Source organism: Tigriopus californicus, chromosome 8 (genome assembly GCF_007210705.1).
Source record: "Tigriopus californicus strain San Diego chromosome 8, Tcal_SD_v2.1, whole genome shotgun sequence".
NCBI lineage: Eukaryota > Metazoa > Arthropoda > Copepoda > Harpacticoida > Harpacticidae > Tigriopus > Tigriopus californicus.
The window spans coordinates 6229350-6250795 of NC_081447.1; the positions used below are offsets into that span (position 1 = coordinate 6229350).

At 42.5% G+C, this 21446-nt stretch overlaps 6 protein-coding genes across 8 annotated transcripts; all 6 read right to left on the minus strand.

Annotated features, from left to right (window-relative positions):
- Positions 1-917: 917 nt before the first annotated feature.
- On the minus strand, positions 918-5073 carry LOC131884408 (uncharacterized). Its single transcript, XM_059232174.1, has 5 exons — positions 4066-5073; positions 3773-3995; positions 3627-3708; positions 2327-3563; positions 918-2260 (listed from the first exon to the last, which is right to left on the minus strand). The coding sequence occupies exons 1-5, from the start codon at positions 4980-4982 to the stop codon at positions 1390-1392; spliced, it is 3330 nt and encodes a 1109-aa protein (XP_059088157.1). The 5' UTR covers positions 4983-5073; the 3' UTR covers positions 918-1389.
- A 2216-nt stretch (positions 5074-7289) lies between these two features.
- Positions 7290-9573, minus strand: LOC131884411 (probable N-acetylgalactosaminyltransferase 9). The gene has a single exon (XM_059232179.1). The coding sequence runs from the start codon at positions 9188-9190 to the stop codon at positions 7427-7429; it is 1764 nt and encodes a 587-aa protein (XP_059088162.1). The 5' UTR covers positions 9191-9573; the 3' UTR covers positions 7290-7426.
- Positions 9574-10581: 1008 nt separating this feature from the next.
- LOC131885952 (probable rhodanese domain-containing dual specificity protein phosphatase) lies at positions 10582-12957 on the minus strand. The gene is made up of 8 exons (XM_059234166.1): positions 12616-12957; positions 12362-12527; positions 12205-12287; positions 12033-12139; positions 11250-11461; positions 11084-11195; positions 10879-11016; positions 10582-10761 (listed from the first exon to the last, which is right to left on the minus strand). Exons 1-8 carry the CDS (start codon positions 12731-12733, stop codon positions 10669-10671), a joined length of 1029 nt encoding a protein of 342 aa, XP_059090149.1. The 5' UTR covers positions 12734-12957; the 3' UTR covers positions 10582-10668.
- A 158-nt stretch (positions 12958-13115) lies between these two features.
- On the minus strand, positions 13116-13916 carry LOC131885953 (ferritin heavy chain-like). The gene has a single exon (XM_059234167.1). It carries the CDS (start codon positions 13853-13855, stop codon positions 13217-13219), a length of 639 nt encoding a protein of 212 aa, XP_059090150.1. The 5' UTR covers positions 13856-13916; the 3' UTR covers positions 13116-13216.
- Positions 13917-14075: 159 nt separating this feature from the next.
- LOC131885949 (glycerol-3-phosphate dehydrogenase, mitochondrial-like) lies at positions 14076-21100 on the minus strand. Of its 3 annotated transcripts, XM_059234160.1 has the most exons (10): positions 20504-21047; positions 17436-17557; positions 16979-17373; positions 16744-16907; positions 16193-16681; positions 15691-16136; positions 15270-15620; positions 14980-15017; positions 14494-14554; positions 14076-14301 (listed from the first exon to the last, which is right to left on the minus strand). In XM_059234160.1, exons 2-10 carry the CDS (start codon positions 17538-17540, stop codon positions 14185-14187), a joined length of 2166 nt encoding a protein of 721 aa, XP_059090143.1. In that variant the 5' UTR covers positions 17541-17557; positions 20504-21047; the 3' UTR covers positions 14076-14184. The 3 variants fall into 3 exon arrangements, with proteins under 3 accessions (XP_059090143.1, XP_059090145.1, XP_059090144.1); XM_059234162.1 differs by lacking the exon at positions 14980-15017 and having other exon boundaries at positions 15277-15620; positions 20504-21100; XM_059234161.1 differs by lacking the exons at positions 14494-14554; positions 14980-15017 and adding an exon at positions 15064-15162 and having other exon boundaries at positions 20504-21086.
- On the minus strand, positions 17669-19097 carry LOC131885951 (nucleolar and spindle-associated protein 1-like). Its single transcript, XM_059234165.1, has one exon. It carries the CDS (start codon positions 18853-18855, stop codon positions 17803-17805), a length of 1053 nt encoding a protein of 350 aa, XP_059090148.1. The 5' UTR covers positions 18856-19097; the 3' UTR covers positions 17669-17802.
- Positions 21101-21446: the final 346 nt, after the last annotated feature.

Consider the following 21446-nt stretch of genomic DNA (forward strand, 5'->3'; position numbering starts at 1 on the left):
GCCCGCTAGATGGCGCTCTGTACGACGAAACTCTACTTTACATAGTGCATGAGACCCATAGAAAACCATAACTAGAATGCTTTAGTTCAACAGGAGCTGTACCGCATGAGCATGTTTTCAGGTCAGCTGACGCTGGTGGAAATGGCACAAAATATTTCCATAAATCTCGCTTCAGGCAAGTTGAATTATTATCATGAAACGTTTGTTATTCCTCTTTAATCTTAATTTCTTTTGAATCTTACAAATATTCAGGTAGAAAGAGTGGTAGAAAAAAAAAAAAACATGCTTTTTAGGGCATAATACACGTAACATGTCAAAAAAAGATTTGGACATTCGTAGAGCAAATCATGTACTCTATTGATTGCCCTTGTTTAGCAACGCATCTCGAAAATCTCGAAAGTGTAACAAAATGTATCCGAAATTGCAACGCAATGATGAGGCATTCGGAATTTCGTTTCAATCTCCCAACAATGTGCTTGAATGTGGGCGACATGATTGCGCCTATACGTAAACAAGGTAATTCCGACACCTCTGCAGGTCAGCCTCAACCCAGGCTTGTTCCTTGCGTTTCAGTTAAGTGTTTCCACCACATGGATGATAACTTTTACTTGAGCCCCATTTTAACCTCTTCAAAATTTCGTTCTTAAAAATGTGGTCGGACCACTTACTCAAACCCATTTTATGAAGCATGCTAGACTAGAGCAATTGCTTGACAAGGAGTCTTATTAGGGGTTTCTACTCTGAATTTGGACGAGCTGTCAACGATTCAAATTTGCACCATAGTTGTCCTAAGTAGCTTGACTACGAATGAAACCTTTTTTTTCCACCAGCGACAGCTGAGACGAAAACATGCAATCGCAGCGCCCTTGATCGATCTATATATGAAGTTATCTATGATGAGACCCTTTCATAGCATATTGTCGATGTCAAAGGTTTATTTCAGCACGTTCGTTCATCACAAAATGGGCATGTGTCAAGTTTTCATTCATCATCAAAGTCCAGTTATTGTCAATCTGTAAACTATTTTTATTGTCGTATTTTGCACATTCCATATTCTGGTAAGCTAATTAAAGTACTAGGATCAACAATAAAAGATATGATAATTATATACGTTTGTGTGAACAAGTAGAGGAACGCCAAATCCACACGCATCGAGAACAATAACCCCCTCGATTTTGAAGACACTGGAATAGTCTACTTTGGGCTCATTTAGTAGCTATTGAACGGTGTGCAATATGGTGGCATGTAAACCCAACTCCGTTTCCTTTCTGTGATAAGAAGAAGTTCAATAGTTTCGTTCCTGGGTTTCTTCTATTCATGTGTCAAAATCTGCATTAAAAAGATGCACCGTAGATTTGTTTCTATACAAGCATTTTTTCATTCATGAATCTACAGTCGTTGGACCTCTTCATTCTTCGGTGGGGACGGTAGTGGCATTTTTCGGTAGCTATCATTCCTTTGGCTAGCTTTTCTGAACCTGGAACTTACTCTTGATCCGTCTTCAGGGTCCCAATTCATGTCCCAATAATCTCTGCCATTTCCGCGAGTGACTTGTCTCAATTGCTCAATCTTACTGGTAAAATGCAGGTTGCCCGAGTAGCCAGGCAGTTTAGCAAGATTCTCACAATGCATAGCGTACATCAATCCTTGGCCGTAGCATCGATTGATATTGGATTTCTCGGCCATTTGGATGAAATGATCGATGAAGAAATCCAAGATGAGAGTTCTCTTATCTTCGTCAAATTTTTCGATGGTTTGTAATGGATAATCTAGTCTTGTTGGATCCAATGGGTCCTGTTGTTGGATCTTACTTTCCTCTTCTTTATTTCGTTTCTCTTTGAGTTGTCCCAATTTCTGGAGCATTCGCTGTTGGGTGACATCCTTCTTTTTCACCTCATCCATTTTCGTCCACCTGTTTACGAGAAGCGGAGGCTTCGCCTGTTTTCCCACCAAGATGTCGTAAAGCCTCCTTACATCAGGCATGGGATAGAAATTCTTCTCGGCTTTAAGGTGATAAATGCACCACATGAAATAGGATGAAAAACACTCTTCCAGCCGAATCAAAACTTCCTTGGCCTTGAGAAGGCTATGTGGAGGCACAGTGTCGAGCATGTTTTGTTCAGGCATAAAATAATTCAAGAGTTTCCCGTAATACAATGCAGTGTTCAAAGACTTAAACAAATCTCGCAAAGTTTTTCCTAGGTCCTCTTCAATCCACTTTCCCCCTGGATTTTTTTCCATGATTGCAAACATGATGTGCCTGTAAAAGAAATATTCCGTCATAAATAGGCATTCAAAATGTCCCGAAGGTTGTAATTCAATTCACCTAAAGTGGTCTCTTTTCAACCAAGATTGGCCGGTTCTGTTTTGGAATAAGGTTTTTTGAAACAGCATCAGAAAGATATAACACCTCATCTTGGGCTGAGACCAATTCTTCATGATGAGGTTTTCCATTCTGGTGAAAGAGACCTGCCATGTCAGTCGCATTTCTGCGCTCTCTTTTGCTCCTTTTTGAAGATTCTTCTTTGGATTCTCGTACCCTATTGGAATTAAATTGCACCCAATTGTTTTGGCTTGTTCAAGATGGTGCGGTTGAGGCCACTGATAAAGAGCTCCTGTCCGATGGTCCCTTATTTTGCATCTTTGCCTTGTTAGCCATTTATCAAACTCAGAAGGGCAGAAACCAGCCTCCGCGGTTGGAACGAATAAGGAAACGTTCTCTTTCCCCAAGTCGAGCTCAGAGTCGTCAGTGCGGCCTTGACGTTGGATGAATCGCAAATTGTGATCCCAATACCAATCCGATTTCGAAATATCAACTTGATTTGCCAAGGTGGCTCCTTTCCTTTTGAAATCCTTGACGAAATGTCTCGAGTGCAAGAATATCTTCTCTCTTCCGATAGGGTCATCAGAGAACACAACTGTGTCGTCGTTGATATCCTCATCAGAAGTACCTGCGATTTTTTTGAAGCATTTCCTGTCTAAAGCAGTCTGATTGAAAGCCATGTTAGCATTGTCTGTGTCGAGCTTTTCGGGATTGATTGTGCCGTAGCCGTATAAATTGTTCTCTTGGATGCTTTCATAAATCGGAGCCACCGGGGTAGGCTCAGGTGAAGAGAGCGGTGGTGATGGCGGTTTTGTTATTGTAAGGAGTGGTGACGGTGGTCCTGTCGTTGCTGGGTATGGTTCGTTTTTCAACTTTTGAAGCTTGCTTCCATGATTCCAAGCAGACAAATTTGAATTGGATGCCATTTGTTTTTGCAAACTTCGGAGAAGATCTTCTCCACAACTAGGAGCTTCTCCGTCACTTTCTTCTTTCTCTTCATCCTGTTCCGCAATACTGGTAACAATTTTGGACTGGGCGAAATGGAAACGCCCATGGCCACGTGTGGGGCTAAAAATTCGTGCTTCTTGAGGACGTGGCGGAGGTTCAATCACAACTTTTGGAGAGACAGTAGATTTGTTTGGAGGCTTGGGTGTGACGGGAGGCGTCCCAACGACAGACGCTGGATTTGTTCGTGTTATCAACTTCTCGTAATCGTCGACACATTGTAACTTGACGTATCCTATAAAAAAGGAAGCAATTCAAATCTGTCTTGATTTGCTAAATTCAAAAGGTCACTCACTACCTTTGTGTTTCGTGGTCTCCAAAACGGTGCGATAGTAGGGACCATCCACATGAGAGTAGTCAAGGGAACCGTTAGCGGCAGCCTTAGAGATGAAAAGTTAGGTAAGTATAATCCAAAATATATCATTCCATTCCAATCGTTAATACCTCACTCCGGTTGACCTCGATGCATTCATTTACGAGGTAATGCTCGACCGGTTGAATAGGTTCAAGGATGGGGGTTGCGTACACTTTGGTCTCATAACCCACATAGTCCAAAATCACTTGAAAGAGTTGATTTGAAATGATTGCATGTTGTTTAGTCTCTGAAAGTCTCTCTCTCAGCTCAGCTTCTGCCTTCTTTTTCCGTGCGTAAAGAGTTTCAGTGTCCCTGAAAGGTAAGAATTAGGTTCCATGTGAAACGTGATAGGATGGAAATGACGTGGTTGAATCAAACTTACTTTTCATGATCGCGGAAAAACTGTACGGAAAGGGCCAGATTTTGGGTCAAAAACTCATCAGGATTCAGAAGAAAGGTTCTCTTCATATTCTTGAAGTTTTGCACCTGAACAGTTTGGACCAATTCCTCGTAATTCAAATCCAGTTCGGCCATAGAAGGATGTATTGGCTCCGTGGATTTTTTACCTATACGGTCCATTGGATCATTTGAATACTTTGCCTCAGGAGACTGGATTTTTTTTGCACCACTGGCCATCTCACTCGACTCATTGAGGATTGGCAAGATTGTCTTCCTAATCAGTTCCAGCTTTGAAGAAGTATCCACTTCCCCTTCATCAGAGTTGGTCGAATTACTTTGAGAAGCAGCCTCCTGAGGGCTCGTCCCAATATCTTCCTTCTTCATGATTGGAGGGGGCAATTTGTCATCATCAGATTGCGAATCATCTGAACGGTTATCTTGACGAATTTTCACCAAAGCCATAATGTGATTGAGCTTCTCCTCTGAACGTTCTGTCTCAGGCTTTACAGACGAAGCACCATTATCCCCACTGGCTGAAGAGGATAAGCTCTGTATGGATGTCCTCATTTCTGACTTTCCAGGTGGGCTATCCTGATTTGATTCAGGGTCAACCTTGGTTAGAGTTGTATCATTTGATGATGGCAAGTTTGATGGCTCAAGAAGCCCATCACTACAAAGTGATCCCCTGTCATCCGTGACCATTTCTCCAACTGGTTGGATGGATGATTCTTCCTCATTTTTGTCTGTGGGTGGGTGAGATGCACCTTCTGGATCCGGGTCAATCTTAGGTGTATTTGGCGTGGAAGCCCCAGCTTCTCGTCTGGTCTCGCGTCGGTTGACCACAAACTCTTTATGGGTCACCTCGATCGGAACAGCTTCTTTGCTGCACCAGTTCCCCATTATTCAAAAGTTTTGATTAACGATGGGGCCTAGAGCCAATCTCTATGGCCACCTACCTGCTATAGCTGCGAATCCATGAATCTCTTATCTCGTTAAGTATTTCAAAGAGATTTTATTAAATATGATCAGAGGAATGCTTGACTAAAAGATATGATAAGCCAAGGACTTCTCAATGTCTGGATGGGCTGTCTAATATAAGCTCTGATGGTTAAAGTAAGTCGAAAAAGTTTGAAACCTGGATGAACTGGTTGGACTTCAACATCATTTTGTAAACGAAGCAAAATTTAGTTATTAATTGTAATGAATGCCATCCAGCGTTCAAGACATCATTTGATAAAACTAATCAAGGAGTGACGTTGCATATCTACTATACAAGCGGGATGTTAACTTCGCTGTATTGAAATCCGTGTCAATATCCCAATGAATTCAACGCTTATGAGGCAAAGTTTGAGTCACAAAAACGGCCTATTAGAGAGGGATTCTTTCACGCTATGATAATATAGTAGACATGCACGTTTTAGGCGCATGCGTATCCAAAATTTAATATGAGAAGTTTTCAAGAAAATGTTTGATTCTCTTGGGGAAAATATGTTTTCTTTGTTTTGCTTTGTCAAAATGGCTCCAAATATCATCTGTTTTGCTCTCAAAAGTGCAAAATATTACTTATTATTTCACACATAGAACAATCAAAACCTCATATTTATTCATTCTTTATGAAATGAATTCAGTTGTGTGTTCTAATAGCATTATTTATTGGTTAAAAGAAAATTAATTAAGAAAGGATTAAGAATGTTAATCCTGAAGTAATGAATTAGAAATTGACACAGTTAGCTTTTAAATCATTGATGCCCATCGCTGGTCCCTTGTAACCTAAATAAAAATAATACTTATCTTTGCTGTTGTTTTTTGCTAATGGCAATCTTCCAATAACTTTCAAATTATCACCAATGGGAAAGCTGGAAACTTTGCATGCCAATAGGTTTGCAGCTTAGCTTAGAATATACAACTTTGCAATGTTGTGGATTTATTTATAGAATATAAACGTGATGAACAAGATTGCAATATTTCATGCAAGTGTGTCTATTGTTTATTATTTATTGTGTATGCCACTCAGACCGGAGGATGGAAGAAGAGCCTCTTTTATATGGTACTACAATAAAAAGAACAAAGCTTATTTGCTTAATGGCCCATGAATTGACAGAAACACTTGCTCTTTCCTTTTGTAACATTTCATTGCTGTTTTGCAAATCTACTTTTTCGGACAACAATTGCTTGTTAATCTAAACTAGATTCGACCATTTGTGAAGAATCAGGGGTGTTTTGCTTATGTCTAGCATGGAGGAGATAACGACAAATGTTGGAGCTGGCGGATGGGTTTCATCTTCCATATATTTCCACTGCAATGTCATGTAAATTTCAAAAAAGCTGAAATATTGTTTTCTTTTCCATGACAAAATTATTTGAAAAAGAATTTTCTCGAGCCCTAACTATGACCAATTCAATACCTTAGTTACCTAATGGTTGTGATCATACTCGAGACCGGTGTAATTACACAATGTCAAATAATTGCAAATACATATCTAGGTAATTGCAACTACCTGTCTAGGTACATACCTAGGTAAGGGCAACTACGACTTGCAACTCATTCCATTTGAGAACAGATTGATTCTATTAAATTAAATGTTTGCAAATGTAATTAAATCTTCCAAAATGGTATTTTTGAAAAATGAAAGATCTTAAAAAAATGAAGATAAAAATTATTATTATTATTATTATTATTATTATTATTATTATTATTATTATTATTATTATTATTATTATTATTATTATTATTATTATTATTATTATTATTATTATTATTATTATTATTATTATTATTATTATTATTATTATTATTATTATTATCCCGAGTTATAAAGATAGTTATCTATATTTTTTCTTGAGCTATTGTTTTTACATAGACATCATCAACTTCCCTTTGTATTTATTAATTTAAGATCGTGTCGAGTTATCACAAACTCTTTTTGGAATGGGTGTTTCATGGACCGGGTTATACATTCATTCAAAATTACCTTAGATTAGAGGGCCTTAGATTAATTGGCCATTGACCTGGAAATGCTTGCCATCTACACTCGTTCTGATATTTCGTTTCAGCATCACAGTCTATGCCTTTGTTTCAGTTTCACCATTTGTGCGAACTTAAATAGTCGGTTTCTTGAGACCCTTGTTATTTGAGTACTTTCTGTCCACTGACTAATACATGAACCGAGAAAAAGTAGAACCCCAACACAAAGCATTGTACTCGAGTTCAACAATTAAAATGCTGTTTTATTATTGCATTTCAAATATGTATATATAACACCCAGTTTGATTTTCAATAAATCTTTCAAGTATCACATCAAAGTTAATACCTATCATAGCCAATAGCTCAGAATAAGTAAGTATCAAGGGTTTAGAAACTCAAAATCCCACATTTGTTGCTTCGTTCCATCACATTTGGATAGCACTAATTCTTCTCCAGCAGAATCATTGGGCGCAGTTATACAAAGCCCAGAATCAACGTGAATCAAAGCTCCATTTTCGAACTTCCAAGCCGTTTTGCGTGATTGTTGGTCCCTACAACCAACCATTTGAACTTTGATTGAGCCCTCATTGTCAAACGACTTTGCACACATGTATTCGTTCCGAAGCTCAAACTTGTCACGGCTCAACGAGAAATATTGCGAATCCCCGAGAACGTTGTGACACGGGTATTGGCCGAGGAAGTAAAATCCATTTTTATGAGCAGTGTCTCGTTGCAAGTGATCAAAACATATGTTTGGATATTTTTGATTCCGTATTCGGCCGTAGGCGATGGATTGGTCATCCAGAATAAACTTATCTGGGTAAACAGTATCCAGGTACCATTTAAAAGACTTGCATTTGAGAGTGTCCTTGATTTGAACACGACTCGAGATATCGCCTATATCAATTGGGCTAGGGATTTCTCGCTGCAGGTCTTGGCGGTGCATGTAGAATAGTCGTTTGTACTCGTCCATCCACACCTCGGCCATTCTGGCAGTGTTTATCCCATGGCTATCGTGAGGAATGAAATATGGATGAAAGTCCCTGAAAATATGCCCCACATGGCTGCAAGGCACATTCTCCATGGATCCATGACATCTCCAGGTTCGGAAGGACAATTCCAGGTTTTCTCCACCCCAGCCCTTCATGCCTTCATCGTAGCCTCCAATTTTGAAGAAGAACTCACGATTTGCTCCAAATAGACCCCCGGCCATGGTGGCCGTGGGCGCGGGGTCGCTGGGCTTGCGAGTACCATTGTGCTTGAATGGAATCCATGTGAAATGACCGGACCAGGTGAAACCTCCCACCGATATTCCCACGCCGCCAGGGAAGCCATTGAAAGCTAAAGTTTTGTCACTAATCGAGTCTATGGATGGAATGACAAGGTTGTTGGGTTTGTCTTTGATTCTCTGGAGGAGCGGTTGTATCCATCCCTCTGTGGCCTCACAATGAGAATCAAGAAATATAATAGCCTCGCCAGAGGCCACTTTGGCCCCGGCCAGACGGGCTCCAATTAACCCAACTTGTTCCACAAGTCTATGGAGTATCACATTCGCTGGCAGTCTGTACTTCAAGTAAATTGGCAGGACAGTAGAGATTTCCGTTAAATTGCTGGCATCATCCACCAAAACGATCTCATGCAAAAATTCGGGCGGTGTGCGTTGCAGCACACTCCATACGGTCCTCAATAATGTAGATAGAATCTCGTTGTTGAAAATAATGATCACAGATGCAGCAGGTAACGTGTCGTCGTACTGAATTTTTTTACATGCTTCATGGCGAACATCGGGCAGGGTTCGTTTCAGACTGATCTGATCACTAGCCAGACGATTAAAAGCATACTTTTTCACAGTCTCATCCAAGAGTTTTTTGTCCTTGATCTCGATGCCTTTCCCATCTTCTCCCAGACCTGGAACAATCTGTTTTTCGAACTGAACTATCTCCGGTGGGATCTCTTCTTCCAGGTAAAGGTGTCGATATGGCGAGGACTTGAGAGCCTTGACCGGTCCAGGATTACTTTGAAGCATGTGTATAACCAAAGCAATCATGAACACTCCGTAGCCCATACACATGAACAGCTTGATAACCCTCCAATTCAAACGATGGCGGAGCTTAAGCCAAATCAACCGGATGGGCGTGATCATATTGGCGTCTGGCAACAACCCTCGAGAACTGCGGGCTAATGTGCTAATTGAATGACTGAAGTCAGTGGATTAATAACAAATCATGATGGCTCACAAGTGTCGAATGTGGGGTCGTTAAAAAAGTGCACTTTCTACCATCCTTGATTAGATCCAAGAGCGACAGATCTGTGGTCCACGAATCGGCACTGAAAATATCTGTTCAGGGGTGATGATGACTTGTCAAGCAAGGAACTGGTGAGCACAAACTACATTGCTGGCACCATTCTTGTGTGTATGTGCTTTTGGTTACAGCTGTGCCAAACGCCGTCCAACCCGTCGCCGAGTTGACAGAGCCAGAAGTTCAATCGTCTCGAATCGTGGCAGCAGGTCCAAGCAACTGAGCTGAGCCTCATGATAAGAGAACGAACGACAGAGACCGACGACCACAGGGAGCTACTATGTAGTAGACAGAGGTCTTCGTTAAGACTTGAGTGAGTTCTAGCGTAGAAGTCCACGCACAACTCTCCACGTCTCTCTCCCTTAGTAGCTTAGCTTAGCATTGGAAAACATTAACGTGAAAAAACTATGCAGGAAAATGCATCGAAAGTAATGCAATGTTCAGTAAAAATAGTTATGACGAGGGGTAATTGGTGGAAAAACCAACAAAGTTAACTACAGTGTGTCCCGATATTGAGTGCCCCTCATGAATTTGCACGTCTTCAACATTTTGCAAAAGATTCAATGAAACAGCTTTGAACAAACTAAAGAATGGTAGCCGACTTACATATCAACCAAGATCAGTCATCGGCTTCATGTTTGAGATGATATTTTCACCAAAATGCTTAGTTGTTTCGGGCCTCCCGTTTTAAACCCTGTTTAATGTCTAGGCTTGGGATGCAAAATGACTTTCCAAGTCAAAGCCATATATATATAGCTATGCATAGCTATTAGCTATTGGGAAGGCGGATTGGAACTTATCTTTGTTTTAGAGAATGTTCAGATGGCTCAGCAACTCTCCAGACTTGTCTCCAATCGAAAACCTATGAGTATACCTCCACAAGGAGTTAGTTACTTTGCCGCTCGAAATCAATCTCGATGCTCCGAACAAAAACGTTAAAAAATGTAGAGACATATTTTAGCTGAAAGTCAAGAAAGGTCCTATCAGAGTGCAACCAATCGCATCAGAAATCGTACTGAGCTTGGCGTGTCTACCCAAGTAAGCAATAGCCAAATGCATTGAACCTAGACATACGGTAACAGTTTTAGAGCAAATAAAAGATAAGTAACTCAATTTCTGGACACACTGTATGATCAAAACCCGATTAATAACCGAATAACAAACCGAGGTAGTTGTCATGAAGAGCTTGATAAAATTGTGAATGTTTAGCGTTAAAAGTTGTTTTGAGCAATAGCACAATAGAAAAATAACCTTTATTGATTTGAATACTTAACAAGGGAGTGCTTTGGGTTGGATCTAACAAATATCTTAGCCACATAAACTAAATCCACAACATCTCATCTAGATCTGTGATCGAATAACCGAAAAGCTCCCTTTCGTATCTCATCAGGGCTTCAACACATCCTTGATCCATCTGAAATAAAAGAAATGGAAATTTCAGATGACGACCGACCGCTAGCTACTGTAGAGCATTGATTGGGGACCCAATGGTCAGGATTGGGATCAAATTATACGGTTGACAAATGCGTACCCTAACGAAAGGCCTCAACGTTTGAACATAGAAAAAGGCCTCTTCGAGTAAGGCTGGATGAGATTTCATGAGGTAAGCAATGATTACGGCTGCCGAACGATTTAACCCATCCACTCCATGAACCAACACACGTCCCCCCTGTGAAAAAGGTCAATGTATAGATCGAGTGGACTTGTCGACTTTGAATGGGAGAAACACAATTTACTTCATTGACGACGTCGGAAATAAGTTTGAACGAGGTACGAAAAGTTTCTTCCAAGTCGGTTTCTCCATCCAGTCCGTGATAGAGAACACCATGGAAACAGTTTTCGGGGCTCCTGGAAAAGGACACTTTTGTATATTGCATTATTGATTCAGAACCTAATTTTCACCTTCCAATTGAGAGGACATGCGTGATTCCAAGGCCCTTGATCACTGTCTTCTCCTCAGATTGCTCGTGTCTTCCCAAGAAAACTTGCTCGTTTTTAATCAGGGTGGGCATCCAAGGTATCACACGGTTTCCTGGTTCGTTTCCTCGATATATTAGGTGAGGAAATCGACGGTTCAAATTCTTCAAGCCCCCTAATACTACTAGAACATCGATCTAAATCAGCGAGAGGGAGATTTCTTAGATTTTATCAAGTATGTACTTGTAGAGTGAGACTTTCAATGCGATCTCATTCAAAAGTCAGGGCTCCTTGTATTATTCTTCGAATAGTTTTCGCACTTGGGATATCCTGAATTTGTTGTTTAAATGAAGAATGACATACATTGTCAAATTAATTGAGAATACATTTGTGATGAATTTCGCTTCAAGTGTTTGTTGCAGTACATTTTCCGGTCATTACGAACAAAAACGTAAGTGACACTTGATACTAATCATCATCCAGTCCCTGAATCCTGGGACTTCACACTTCACTTACAAACTACCTTAGTCTGTGAAGTTGTCTCGAGTTGTTCGGTTGTACTTGGAATTTTACGTGTGATTCAAATTTCCGAATTTCTCAAATCCATCCGTTTCTTGTGCTTGGTTTCGCTTGAGACCCAAAATGGACGTGGTTGGCAAAGCATGATCCATTTTGTCGTCCAAGAAATATCCAGATCATCGGACCAGTCACTCTCGAACAAGTGATATTTATCTAGTCTGTACTCTTCAGTGAGCACGTACTACTTACACGCATTTTTTTCAGGCGTTGACGCGCTCGAAAAAGAACAGAAAAAATGTTGGCGGCCGCAGTTCCATCAAAGTCGTAGAACACAATTAGAGAATAACTGGCAAAATCTGCGAAATAAAAGCTCTGAAGATCAATGTCAGACACCAATACGTCAGACAAAGGTGTCTCCCACCGAAGAAAGTGACGGCATCCCAGGGTATAGCCGTGAAATGCATGGCTGAGTGAACATGAGATTCTTCAAACTCTTCTAAAGATCTGCAATAATCATTGGGATAGCTCCTTTGGTCTGTTCATGAACAAAGCATCAACTTACTAATCTACCGGTGTACCTGAAATCGACCAGCAACATGTACTTCGGGTTGGCTATGTAGGGTCCACAGAATCCGGCATGAAACATGTTAAAGAAAGTATTCGTGGAGATGTATCCAAATCGTAGCTCTTCGGGAACTAGGCTTCGAGGCTCCAGCATCAAATCATTCAAATACTCTCGCGACTCTACAATGAAGCAGTGGTCGAACTCGTATGTTAACAAGAACTTGGACTGTCACTGATCAGACAAAGATCAATTGGACTTTGTACTCACGTTTTTGATAGTCTAATATCCTTGAAATGAGCATATTGTTTTGTTCATTTAAGGGCTTGGCATGACCTTCTGGTGACACAACAGGACGTGAGCCGTCCTTGGATGTTGTGCAACCCATTTTTTTATAAATAACTTTTCTTGTTGGCACCGAACCCACACCTTTCAAAGGTAACACTAGAAACTTTCTAAGCACCTCACATGGAGGTTCGGTTTCTGACAGCTTGAAAACTATCAGGTCGATTTGATATTGATCTCTTGAACATTGGTTTCTCTAGAGATGCCTTCCTTCACTTTTGCCAAGTTTAAGACACTCAACTGGGCTCAGATTAGTAGAGAAAGCACATGTATGTGCAAACGGCATGAATCTGCCCCAGGATGTCCATTTTTTGGCTTGGACTTTGGAGCGCTTGTTCCCGCTGAGGGGAAAGTCGCTTCACCTTCGCAACTGTGCCTAGGTGGCTTGTAGGGATTTTTGTTGTCAGGGCTATTGGCATGAACTCTTTTGGATACTCTTTAGCTTTAGTGTTATTATTTTAGCGATACATTTTCAACAATAGCTACATTATTTCTAGATATAAATCGGTGCTCTGAGCGTGAATATTTAAGCAGACAAAAGATTGTTGCTGAACATCCAATCAGCTAGATGCTCGTGATCTCGTCGGAAAGTGCTCAAACTGTTGATGAGTCCAGCCAAATGGCGTTGGCCTTGGAATTGTTCCTCCAAGAAAGTACCCGTCAACCAATCAGCGGCGTGGTAATCTTGTTTGGCATCATTATCGCAGACGTCGATCAACTTCTTAATGGATCCGCTGACGATCTTTTCCATTTCCAAGGCGTCACGTAGAGCTTCCTCCCCATCAGCCCATGTGTTCTTGCCCAGAATGGGTAGAATAGGATCTGATCCCAGTAAATTGATCTCCTCGTCACCCCGATGACGAAGATACTCGATGAACTGGATTCCATGACCACGTTCCTCGTCCGCATGCTCAAAGAACATTTTAGTGAATCCAGCTAGGTTCACGTCATCCTGTGCAAAGTAAGCGCCCATCAGCAAGTATTGGAGAGAGGCTTCGAACTCTTTACGAATCTGAGATCGGAGACCTTCGACACAGGCCTCGTGATAGTTGTGTTGGTCCTCGGCCTGAGCTCGTCCATGTGGATCTGCTTGTGGACCAATACTGCATGACTGGTGGGTCACACTAATAGCGCAGACGAGAAGCAAACACGTGGTTCTCAACATGATGGCAGATACCAAATCACTAGGAAACAATTTTCAGCTCGAGACCTTCAAGTAACACGTTTGAGAAAAAATGGGAGATAAAGTTTGTCTTTCTTATCGCAATGAACAGACTCTTGCCATCCAGGAGCATATCTAGGAGCAAATTGATGAGCAAGATTCGCCAATATTGAATGAAAACGGCGCTTCTTTTATCTCGATTTCGGTCTTGTTGCTAACAAACTTGACATTTCCACAAATTTATTTTCCAAATTGTCTGAAATTGTGCTCAAAGGAAACGGCACTTTTGATGCTTGATTCCATATGTTCAATGAGGGCAAGGTTGGAAGGCTCTATAAACCTCCACCGCTTCTCTCCATCTTTTGGCCGTAAGTTAGATCGTCCATTGAATCCGTCATGTGAGCAAACCTTGAGTGGGAAACGGCCCCAGTTTTGATAGCGGACATCATCTAAAATGAAAAAAACCCAACAGATGTATCTTCTTCGATTTGAAAAGGCGTCCCAACAAATCAAGTAAACACATCACAAGTGGCAAGGCACATTATGTTAGAACATCGCCGCAAGTATAAGAACGAAACAAGATGTGTTACCTACTTCTAGCAAGCATGTTTAGCTACATTACGCATCTGCCACAATATTACCTGCAGATATTCTTCAAGCTCGACTTGACCATTGTTATTGGTATCAAGTTCCCTCAAAATGCTTTGGGAAGAAAAATGAAGTACTGTCACCATCCACATGAGCATTTAGAGATCAATAAAAGGATATCAATCTCCCTATATTTTTCTTGAGCAGCTTGGCCAGAAACAACGGCAACTTGACCAAGAAAAACATTAAATAAATAATTGAAACCGAAATTTTCCGCGTACATATTTTAAGTGTGAAATTGTCGTTACTGTCATACTCGGTCAATATTGACAAATTAATTCATTTCCTTTTTTTATCCCGCCAACCCTGTAAGTTTGAAGGCTTTACTAAGGCTTCGAACTCAACTTCAATGCTCTTTTTTTTCCTCTCGTAAGCTTCTTAGAATCAAGCCCCCAAACCTCGCCCCTTGCATTTCCTAGAACCTAAGTAATAGAGGGATAATCAAAGCCAATGGATGATGACAATAATGCGTCTCTGACTTGTGAAGTTCTTCGCCGGGAATATCTCGGTCCAATTTCTGAAACGTAACGAGATGCACTTTACTTTGGGTGTCACATAGTTACCTGAAAGAATTCTGGCAAGGTGGCAGATCCATTTCTTGCGAGATCCACTTCATGCAAGATATGGAAAAAACGATCGTCGTCCGAGAAGGTGCCGGATTTCTGTTCTCAAAACATGCCATTATTAAGATATCATATCCTTTTCATCAAAGCCGGACAAATTTTACGTACCCTTCTTCTTGTACCGAAAATTAAAACTCAAAGCTCACCTTCAACCATTTGCGAATATCGTTCACGGAAACAAATCCCTTCTTGTCGTAATCCAGCGCGTTGAATCTTTTGACATAGTCTGATATTTCTTGCTTGCTCAAGCTAATGGGGATGGCATCTTTGATAGCTTTGTTCACATCCTTGCCCATTTCCGCCTTCAAGAAATTGATGGCTTGATCAATTTGCTTTTGCTTCTCCGCCTTGGACCAATTGAGCTCTTGACCCATAATGTCCACAATTTTAGGGAGAGCTTCCTCAGCAGCTTGAACATTGAGGAAGGACAATCGCAATCGCTTGGAAACCACATCTACAGCCGTGGCGGCGTACTCGTGGATAACGGCGTATCGTACCTGTGGCATCAAAGATAAAGCCCACTTCCATCAACTGGATTCTGCATACATAACGAAATCGATTGCTCACCTCTGCAGCAATGTAAGGGTACTCATCATGAAGCCGGTTTCCCACGATAGGCCATCTCTTGCCCGTAATGGTGGCGTATTTGGCAACGTTGAAAGCACGATCTCCGTAAGTCTCAGAGAGATGTTGTGCCACTTGGGAATCAAAGCCCACATCTTGAACCAGGCGAATGAATTGAGTTGGGGTCCACGTGTGACCACCTTCGAGGATGAGTCCGTCGGTTTGAGAGTCTCTTTGAGGTTCGAGTTGACACGCTTTGACTGCAGCGTCCAGGGTTTCTTGAGCCATCGACCTGTAAGTGGTCCACTTGCCGCCAGCAATGGTGACCAATTTACTGTCCGATACGTGGATAACGTGATTGCGGACCAAGCTCTGAGTGTCTTCCTTATTGGGGTCCTTGACCAAAGGGCGAATGCCACTCCAAGCCGACAGAACGTCCCCACGGCGAACTGAAAGGACGGTTTTCTAAGACATGACTTCTACTTTCGAGACGTTCATTGCAAACCTTCAATGTCCGGAGTGAGATAATTCTTGACTTCATTCAAGATGAATTGGATATCGCTTTCGCTTGGCGACGGACTATGCGTCACATCGCACGGAGTATCTGTCGTTCCAGCAATGGTTACTCCCAACCAAGGAAGAAAGAAAATGACACGCCCATCAGAGGTAGCAGGATCCAAAAGGCCCATGCTTTCGGGAGAGTAATAATCGGGTAGCATGATGTGGACTCCCATGGAAGGGCAGCAGATGTCTTTGGACCCAGGGTTGTCCATTTTCCGGATTGAGTCCGTGAATGGACCCGTGGCATTGACCACACATTTAGCCTTAGTTTCCCACTCTTCCCCAGTGAGCTCATCTCGCATCCTTACCCCCGTGATTTGGCCTTGTTCATCTTTGATGAGGGCCAAAGCTCTGGTGTGATTAGCAACCGTGGCTCCCATTCGAGCCGCACTGATTGCAATCGAGAGACACATTCTCGAATCATTGTGGGACCCTGAAAGCATGAATTCTGATTGTGACATCTGCGCTCAAACAGTCAAATGAGTTTGCGTCTACCGTCATAGTAGACAATGGCGCCTTTCAATTTGTCTCGTTTAAGCATTGGGAACAGTTCCAACGCCCGTTGTTTGCTGAGATAATAGGAAGGCTTGAGGCATTCATCTCCAGACACAAGATCGTAGGCCTTGATACCGGCCCAGAAATAGGGCACTTGCCACCACCTGTTAATCATGAGAACATTATTTTCCACCCAAACATGACTTTCATTGTTTAAAAGAAACAAAAGCCTTACTTGTAAACTGGCAACATAATCGGAAGCGGAAATGATAGATGTGGAGCAATGTCCAACAAGTTTGCCCGCTCGTGCAAAGCTTCCTTGACCATACAGTACTGCTCGTAATCTAGTCTCATGATGGCTTTTTGCAAGTATCGCACACCGCCATGGATCAGTTTGGTGCTCCTGGACGTGGTTCCCGAGGCAAAGTCGTCCAATTCGATCATGGCGGTTTTCAGGCCTCTGGACACGGAATCCAAGGCACAGCCCGAGCCAGTGGCACCTCCTCCGATGACAAGGACATCGAATTGATCGCTTTTCAAGGAGGCCAATTGCTGTGGCCGTGTTCGAAGTTCATCTTTCGGTCTTTTGATGAGACCTTTCTTCACCTTCTCAATGTGCTCCTCGGTCATCTGGAAAATCGCGATTTGAATGGAGCTGGCTTGGGCTTTACACGTTTGATAGATTTTCTCACCCGAGCATGGCGATCTTCTTTGAGAAACAATTTTCCCAAGATGATTGTTCCTACTCCGGCGCCAACTCCAGCCGTGCCTAAAGCAACTTTCCTTAATGTGGACATGTTTTCCTTGCCTCGATCTAAGCAAGTGGATGAAATAGATAAGAACATGGCATCTATTCTTGGGTTGGTCATCAGAATACTTCAATATATGTTCATGCACCTAACCTAAGATACCCTGTGGCTTATCCTTCATTGTACAAATCGGTGTATTTTCGAATCGGTAACATAGAGCACGAGGACAAAAGCGTACAAGAAGGGCGGGAAATCTACACTATTAACAATTTACACGCACACCTTGCAAAAAGGTCCGCCGTATTCATTTCTAATTCTGGGCGGTAAGGTGTCGTCTTTGGAGTAATAGCTCAGCCCGTTTGTTCATGCGAACGCCTTTAATTTTTTGAGTTTTCCCAACGGTGGGGTTCATTTTCGAGCTCATAATTTGGCGTTCAGCCTTCTTCTCCTCGGTCCAGGTCTTCAATTTGCCTTTGTGAGGTTTGTAGGCCAAAGGTCGGGCCAAACTGGCTTTCAAATCGAAATGTTTTTTGGCCGACGAGGGCGTGCCAATCTGGGTGTTGGTGATGTTCTGGAGTGTTTTAACTTTGGGTGTTGCCGCTTTTTGAGGGGTAGCCGTAAAAACGAAAGGTTTGGCAGCGTTGGAGGAGACGGATCCAAATTGAAAGCGATTCGGATTGACTGTGGTGTTGGTCGGAATAAACATGGCATTACTCTTCCGCGGGGATGGGGCGTGGGTCGAATGAGTCTGGGTCAAGTTTCTGGGCGATCGGCGAACCGCTTTGCCGCTCAAGGCATCAATGGGGGTCATCTTCTTCACCTTATCCATGGCCACTTTGTGTTGGGAGGCCAATTCTTGAGCTAAAGCGAATCGTTGCTTGATCGATTGTGTGCGAGCCTCCTTCTTGCCCAAATACACGTCCAAGGAATCCATCTTCTGAAACTGTTGCTCGTGTAACTTGGCGAAATTGGGCGGGGGCTTGGACACGAAGCGTGGGATGTGAGTGGCCTGGGCCACGGGCTTTTTCACCGAACTCTTGGCCTTCAAAACGCGACCCTGGCCCGAGGTTAGTCCCAAACTCGACTGTTTCTGAACCGATTCCCGCCGTTTCCGGATCGACCCGGATATAAATGGGGTTTTAGGCGTGCCTGATCGCGGAGTGGGTTCAGCCTGAGGCGTGAACGACCCCCGAGACTGCGGCGTTACGGTGGGTGGGCTACATTGAGTGACCTCATGATTTTCTAAGATCGCCTCAATCATATGAGATCGGGGTAGATTGGCTTTGATGCCCAAATCTTTGGCGACGCGTTGCAATTGACGGTATTTCATGGCCTCCAACTCCGAAACGGTGGGTGGGGCCATGGTGAATCCAGGCTAAGACCCAAAGCCTTGAGGCGGGATGGGTGAATGGATAGATCCACTGGATGGATCTTGGAGGGGCTTTATCGTATGTCGTATCCCTGCTTCAACTTCAACACCTCAGACTTGAGAAGGCTCAAGAAGACGGGGAGGTGGGGGGAGGAGGGCGGAGGAGGGCGACGGGCGGGCGAATTCAAAAGCGCTCTGCCGTTGAAAAGAGGGAACAAAACAAAACAAGGCGAGAAAAGAAGAAGCCATGAGAAATGAGACTGTCTGATCGGTCTGACCTCTGGCCGAACGTACGACGTTCGTACGAGGTGCTTTCAAAACCAAAATGCATTCGCCTCGTACGTTTTTCATTCCACTTTAACCTCTTAGTTTGATGGAATTGAAATATGGCGAGGCTTTCGTGTATAGCTGTTGAATAGTTTTATTTGTGCTACGGCTATCCATGATGATAGAATTTCATTTTGTCCAAGCAAGTTGACGCCACCCATGCTATGTTCAGGTCATGTCAGGGTTTTTTTTTCGACCTAGCCAAGGCCGGAAAAAAACGTCCAGGAGTCCAAAATATAGATTGATAGCTTCGGGCCATTTTCAACATAAGTAGCGTGTAGAAGCCTTTGATTTATACTTCTTGGGATGCTAAATCAGGCTAAGGTACTAAGGTGACGTCAGCATGCTTGGCCGCAATGGAAATAGCTTAACCTCTATGAATAGCCGTACCATACACATAGATAACTTCATATATCTTTTTCTATGTTTTCTATGACCATACACTACATTTAGAAAAAGCTATCAATAGCCCACGTCATATTTCAATTTCACCACCCTCAGCTTATACAATATTTATTTTTTAAAAAAAGACATTGAAGGCATATTAAATTTTGAAAGCTGCTCGTATTTTAACGTACGTTCGTTACTTAGCCGACCTGGGATGGATTAACTAAACTCAGGCTCAAGAAGAACGATGACAACCGGGTCTAGACCTAGATGGTTTGATCTGGCTTTGAGTAAATATCCATTGAACAGCTGTCAGTGCATATTTGCGGGACTCAATAGACTTAATAACTGTTGAAGGATGTATGATGTTGAATTTCCTGTTCATTGGTCCCTGAAAGCAATTGTTCATCTAACATTGCATTACTAAATTACATCACTTTTATTCCTTACCCTACAAAAAGTTAGTTTTAGGCCGGGAGAAACCTGGTTGCTTGTCAATTTTTGTTATCACAATTAATTTTTAGAATCTTAAGATTTTGGGGTAATCTTATTAGTTGCATTAGTGTTTTTCTATTTTCATTGATTTAGAAATTAAGCTAGTGACCTCCCTCCGAAATGTTGTAATTGCCATTATTCTTTTGCTGCTTCCATGTTTCATTAAATCAAATTGATATTAGGGTAAATAAAAATCGACACACACAGCCAAGGATTGCACATAGCACAAACTCAAATCACACAATGGATTCGGCGCATGGGGGCGTATTTTGTGCAAAATCACATTGGCACCTTATCAAAGCGCATATGCATAGACATGCTTGCTATGCATGATCAATCCACTTCATCGGTTACCCAAAAGATAATGTATTAGGTGCATGTCATTCAAAACTGGTGGGCGGGATGGCTTTGGAAGATGGAAGGTCACACTTACCCTCAAAGATTTCAACCTGGAGGCGTGTCACTTCAACCCTGGTTTCCAAGCACAGCGTGTCTCTCTCTCACTTTCAACTTATCCTAGGCATGAAGTATGTGTGTATTTAGTGTGTCACAGTAACCCCACAACCATCGTTAGCCAGCCCGATTGATCGGAAAGCGCTGCCGGTTTAGTCACCAAGTCAGAGGGTCGGAGGCTGTATTGCGCTTCCTAATGGACTAATCCGAGTTTAAGGCCCTCAGAAGTCAGGACACAGGTAGATAGGTTGATTGCAAGGTAGGTTGCCGAGTGAGAGGGACTCGTAGCTACAAGTTTCCATACTCCTTGTTTGTACTTTGAGAAGTAAAGGTTAGCCGTCCGATTCGTCCCCTGTCAAGGCCAGGGTACAACACTGGATAAAAATGGGCCCCATTGGCCACTGGATCAAGTGACAAAGTGGGGTCCAGCTCGTCCAGCTCGACAAAGTTCTGGAGAACGACGGGGATATAGGCGATGCTTCTCTGAAATCTCGGAGGGAATGAATGGCTTTCTCATACATGTTCAGATGTAAGTAAGCTTGATGAGCCGGCCTTCCGTTTTATTTGATTGTAAGTAGGTGGCCTTTTAAGTTAGGCGGGAAATGTATGTAGGTAAAAGCCTAAGACTAGGCTACCGAATGGGTGTTTGGACAGATTTACTACAACTAGTAGTAGATATGAGTTCATTTTTAGCCGTTCGTTTCGTGATCTGCCATCTCGGAAGTCCATTGTCGCTTATCTTGACACCTTAAGGCTTCACGCTTTGTTTACGGAGGTGGCCGGGTGGGAGGTACCCAAAAGGTGGCCAGTTCCTATGCTCAGGCAGCACTCACTAGTGGTTCAAGTTTCAGGCTTCGGCACGGTTGGCATCAGATGAACTGATGAAATGAGTCAATAAAGCAAGAACGTAATCTTGCAACAAG

Coding starts and splice junctions, on each gene's coding strand:
- LOC131884408 (XM_059232174.1), bottom strand. CDS start 4,982: ATGGGGAACTGGTGCAGCAAAGAAGCTGTTCCGATCGAGGTGACCCAT. Junction 3,996..4,065: donor TTTTTCCGCGATCATGAAAA/GTAAGTTTGATT, acceptor CTTACCTTTCAG/GGACACTGAAACTCTTTACG. Junction 3,564..3,626: donor GGAGACCACGAAACACAAAG/GTAGTGAGTGAC, acceptor CCTTTTTTATAG/GATACGTCAAGTTACAATGT.
- LOC131884411 (XM_059232179.1), bottom strand. CDS start 9,190: ATGATCACGCCCATCCGGTTGATTTGGCTTAAGCTCCGCCATCGTTTG.
- LOC131885952 (XM_059234166.1), bottom strand. CDS start 12,733: ATGGGTTGCACAACATCCAAGGACGGCTCACGTCCTGTTGTGTCACCA. Junction 12,528..12,615: donor GATATTAGACTATCAAAAAC/GTGAGTACAAAG, acceptor GCTTCATTGTAG/AGTCGCGAGAGTATTTGAAT. Junction 12,288..12,361: donor ATGTTGCTGGTCGATTTCAG/GTACACCGGTAG, acceptor TGATTATTGCAG/ATCTTTAGAAGAGTTTGAAG.
- LOC131885953 (XM_059234167.1), bottom strand. CDS start 13,855: ATGTTGAGAACCACGTGTTTGCTTCTCGTCTGCGCTATTAGTGTGACC.
- LOC131885949 (XM_059234161.1), bottom strand. CDS start 17,540: ATGTCCACATTAAGGAAAGTTGCTTTAGGCACGGCTGGAGTTGGCGCC. Junction 17,374..17,435: donor AAGAAGATCGCCATGCTCGG/GTGAGAAAATCT, acceptor GCGATTTTCCAG/ATGACCGAGGAGCACATTGA. Junction 15,163..15,269: donor ATATTCGCAAATGGTTGAAG/GTGAGCTTTGAG, acceptor TTTTGAGAACAG/AAATCCGGCACCTTCTCGGA.
- LOC131885951 (XM_059234165.1), bottom strand. CDS start 18,855: ATGGCCCCACCCACCGTTTCGGAGTTGGAGGCCATGAAATACCGTCAA.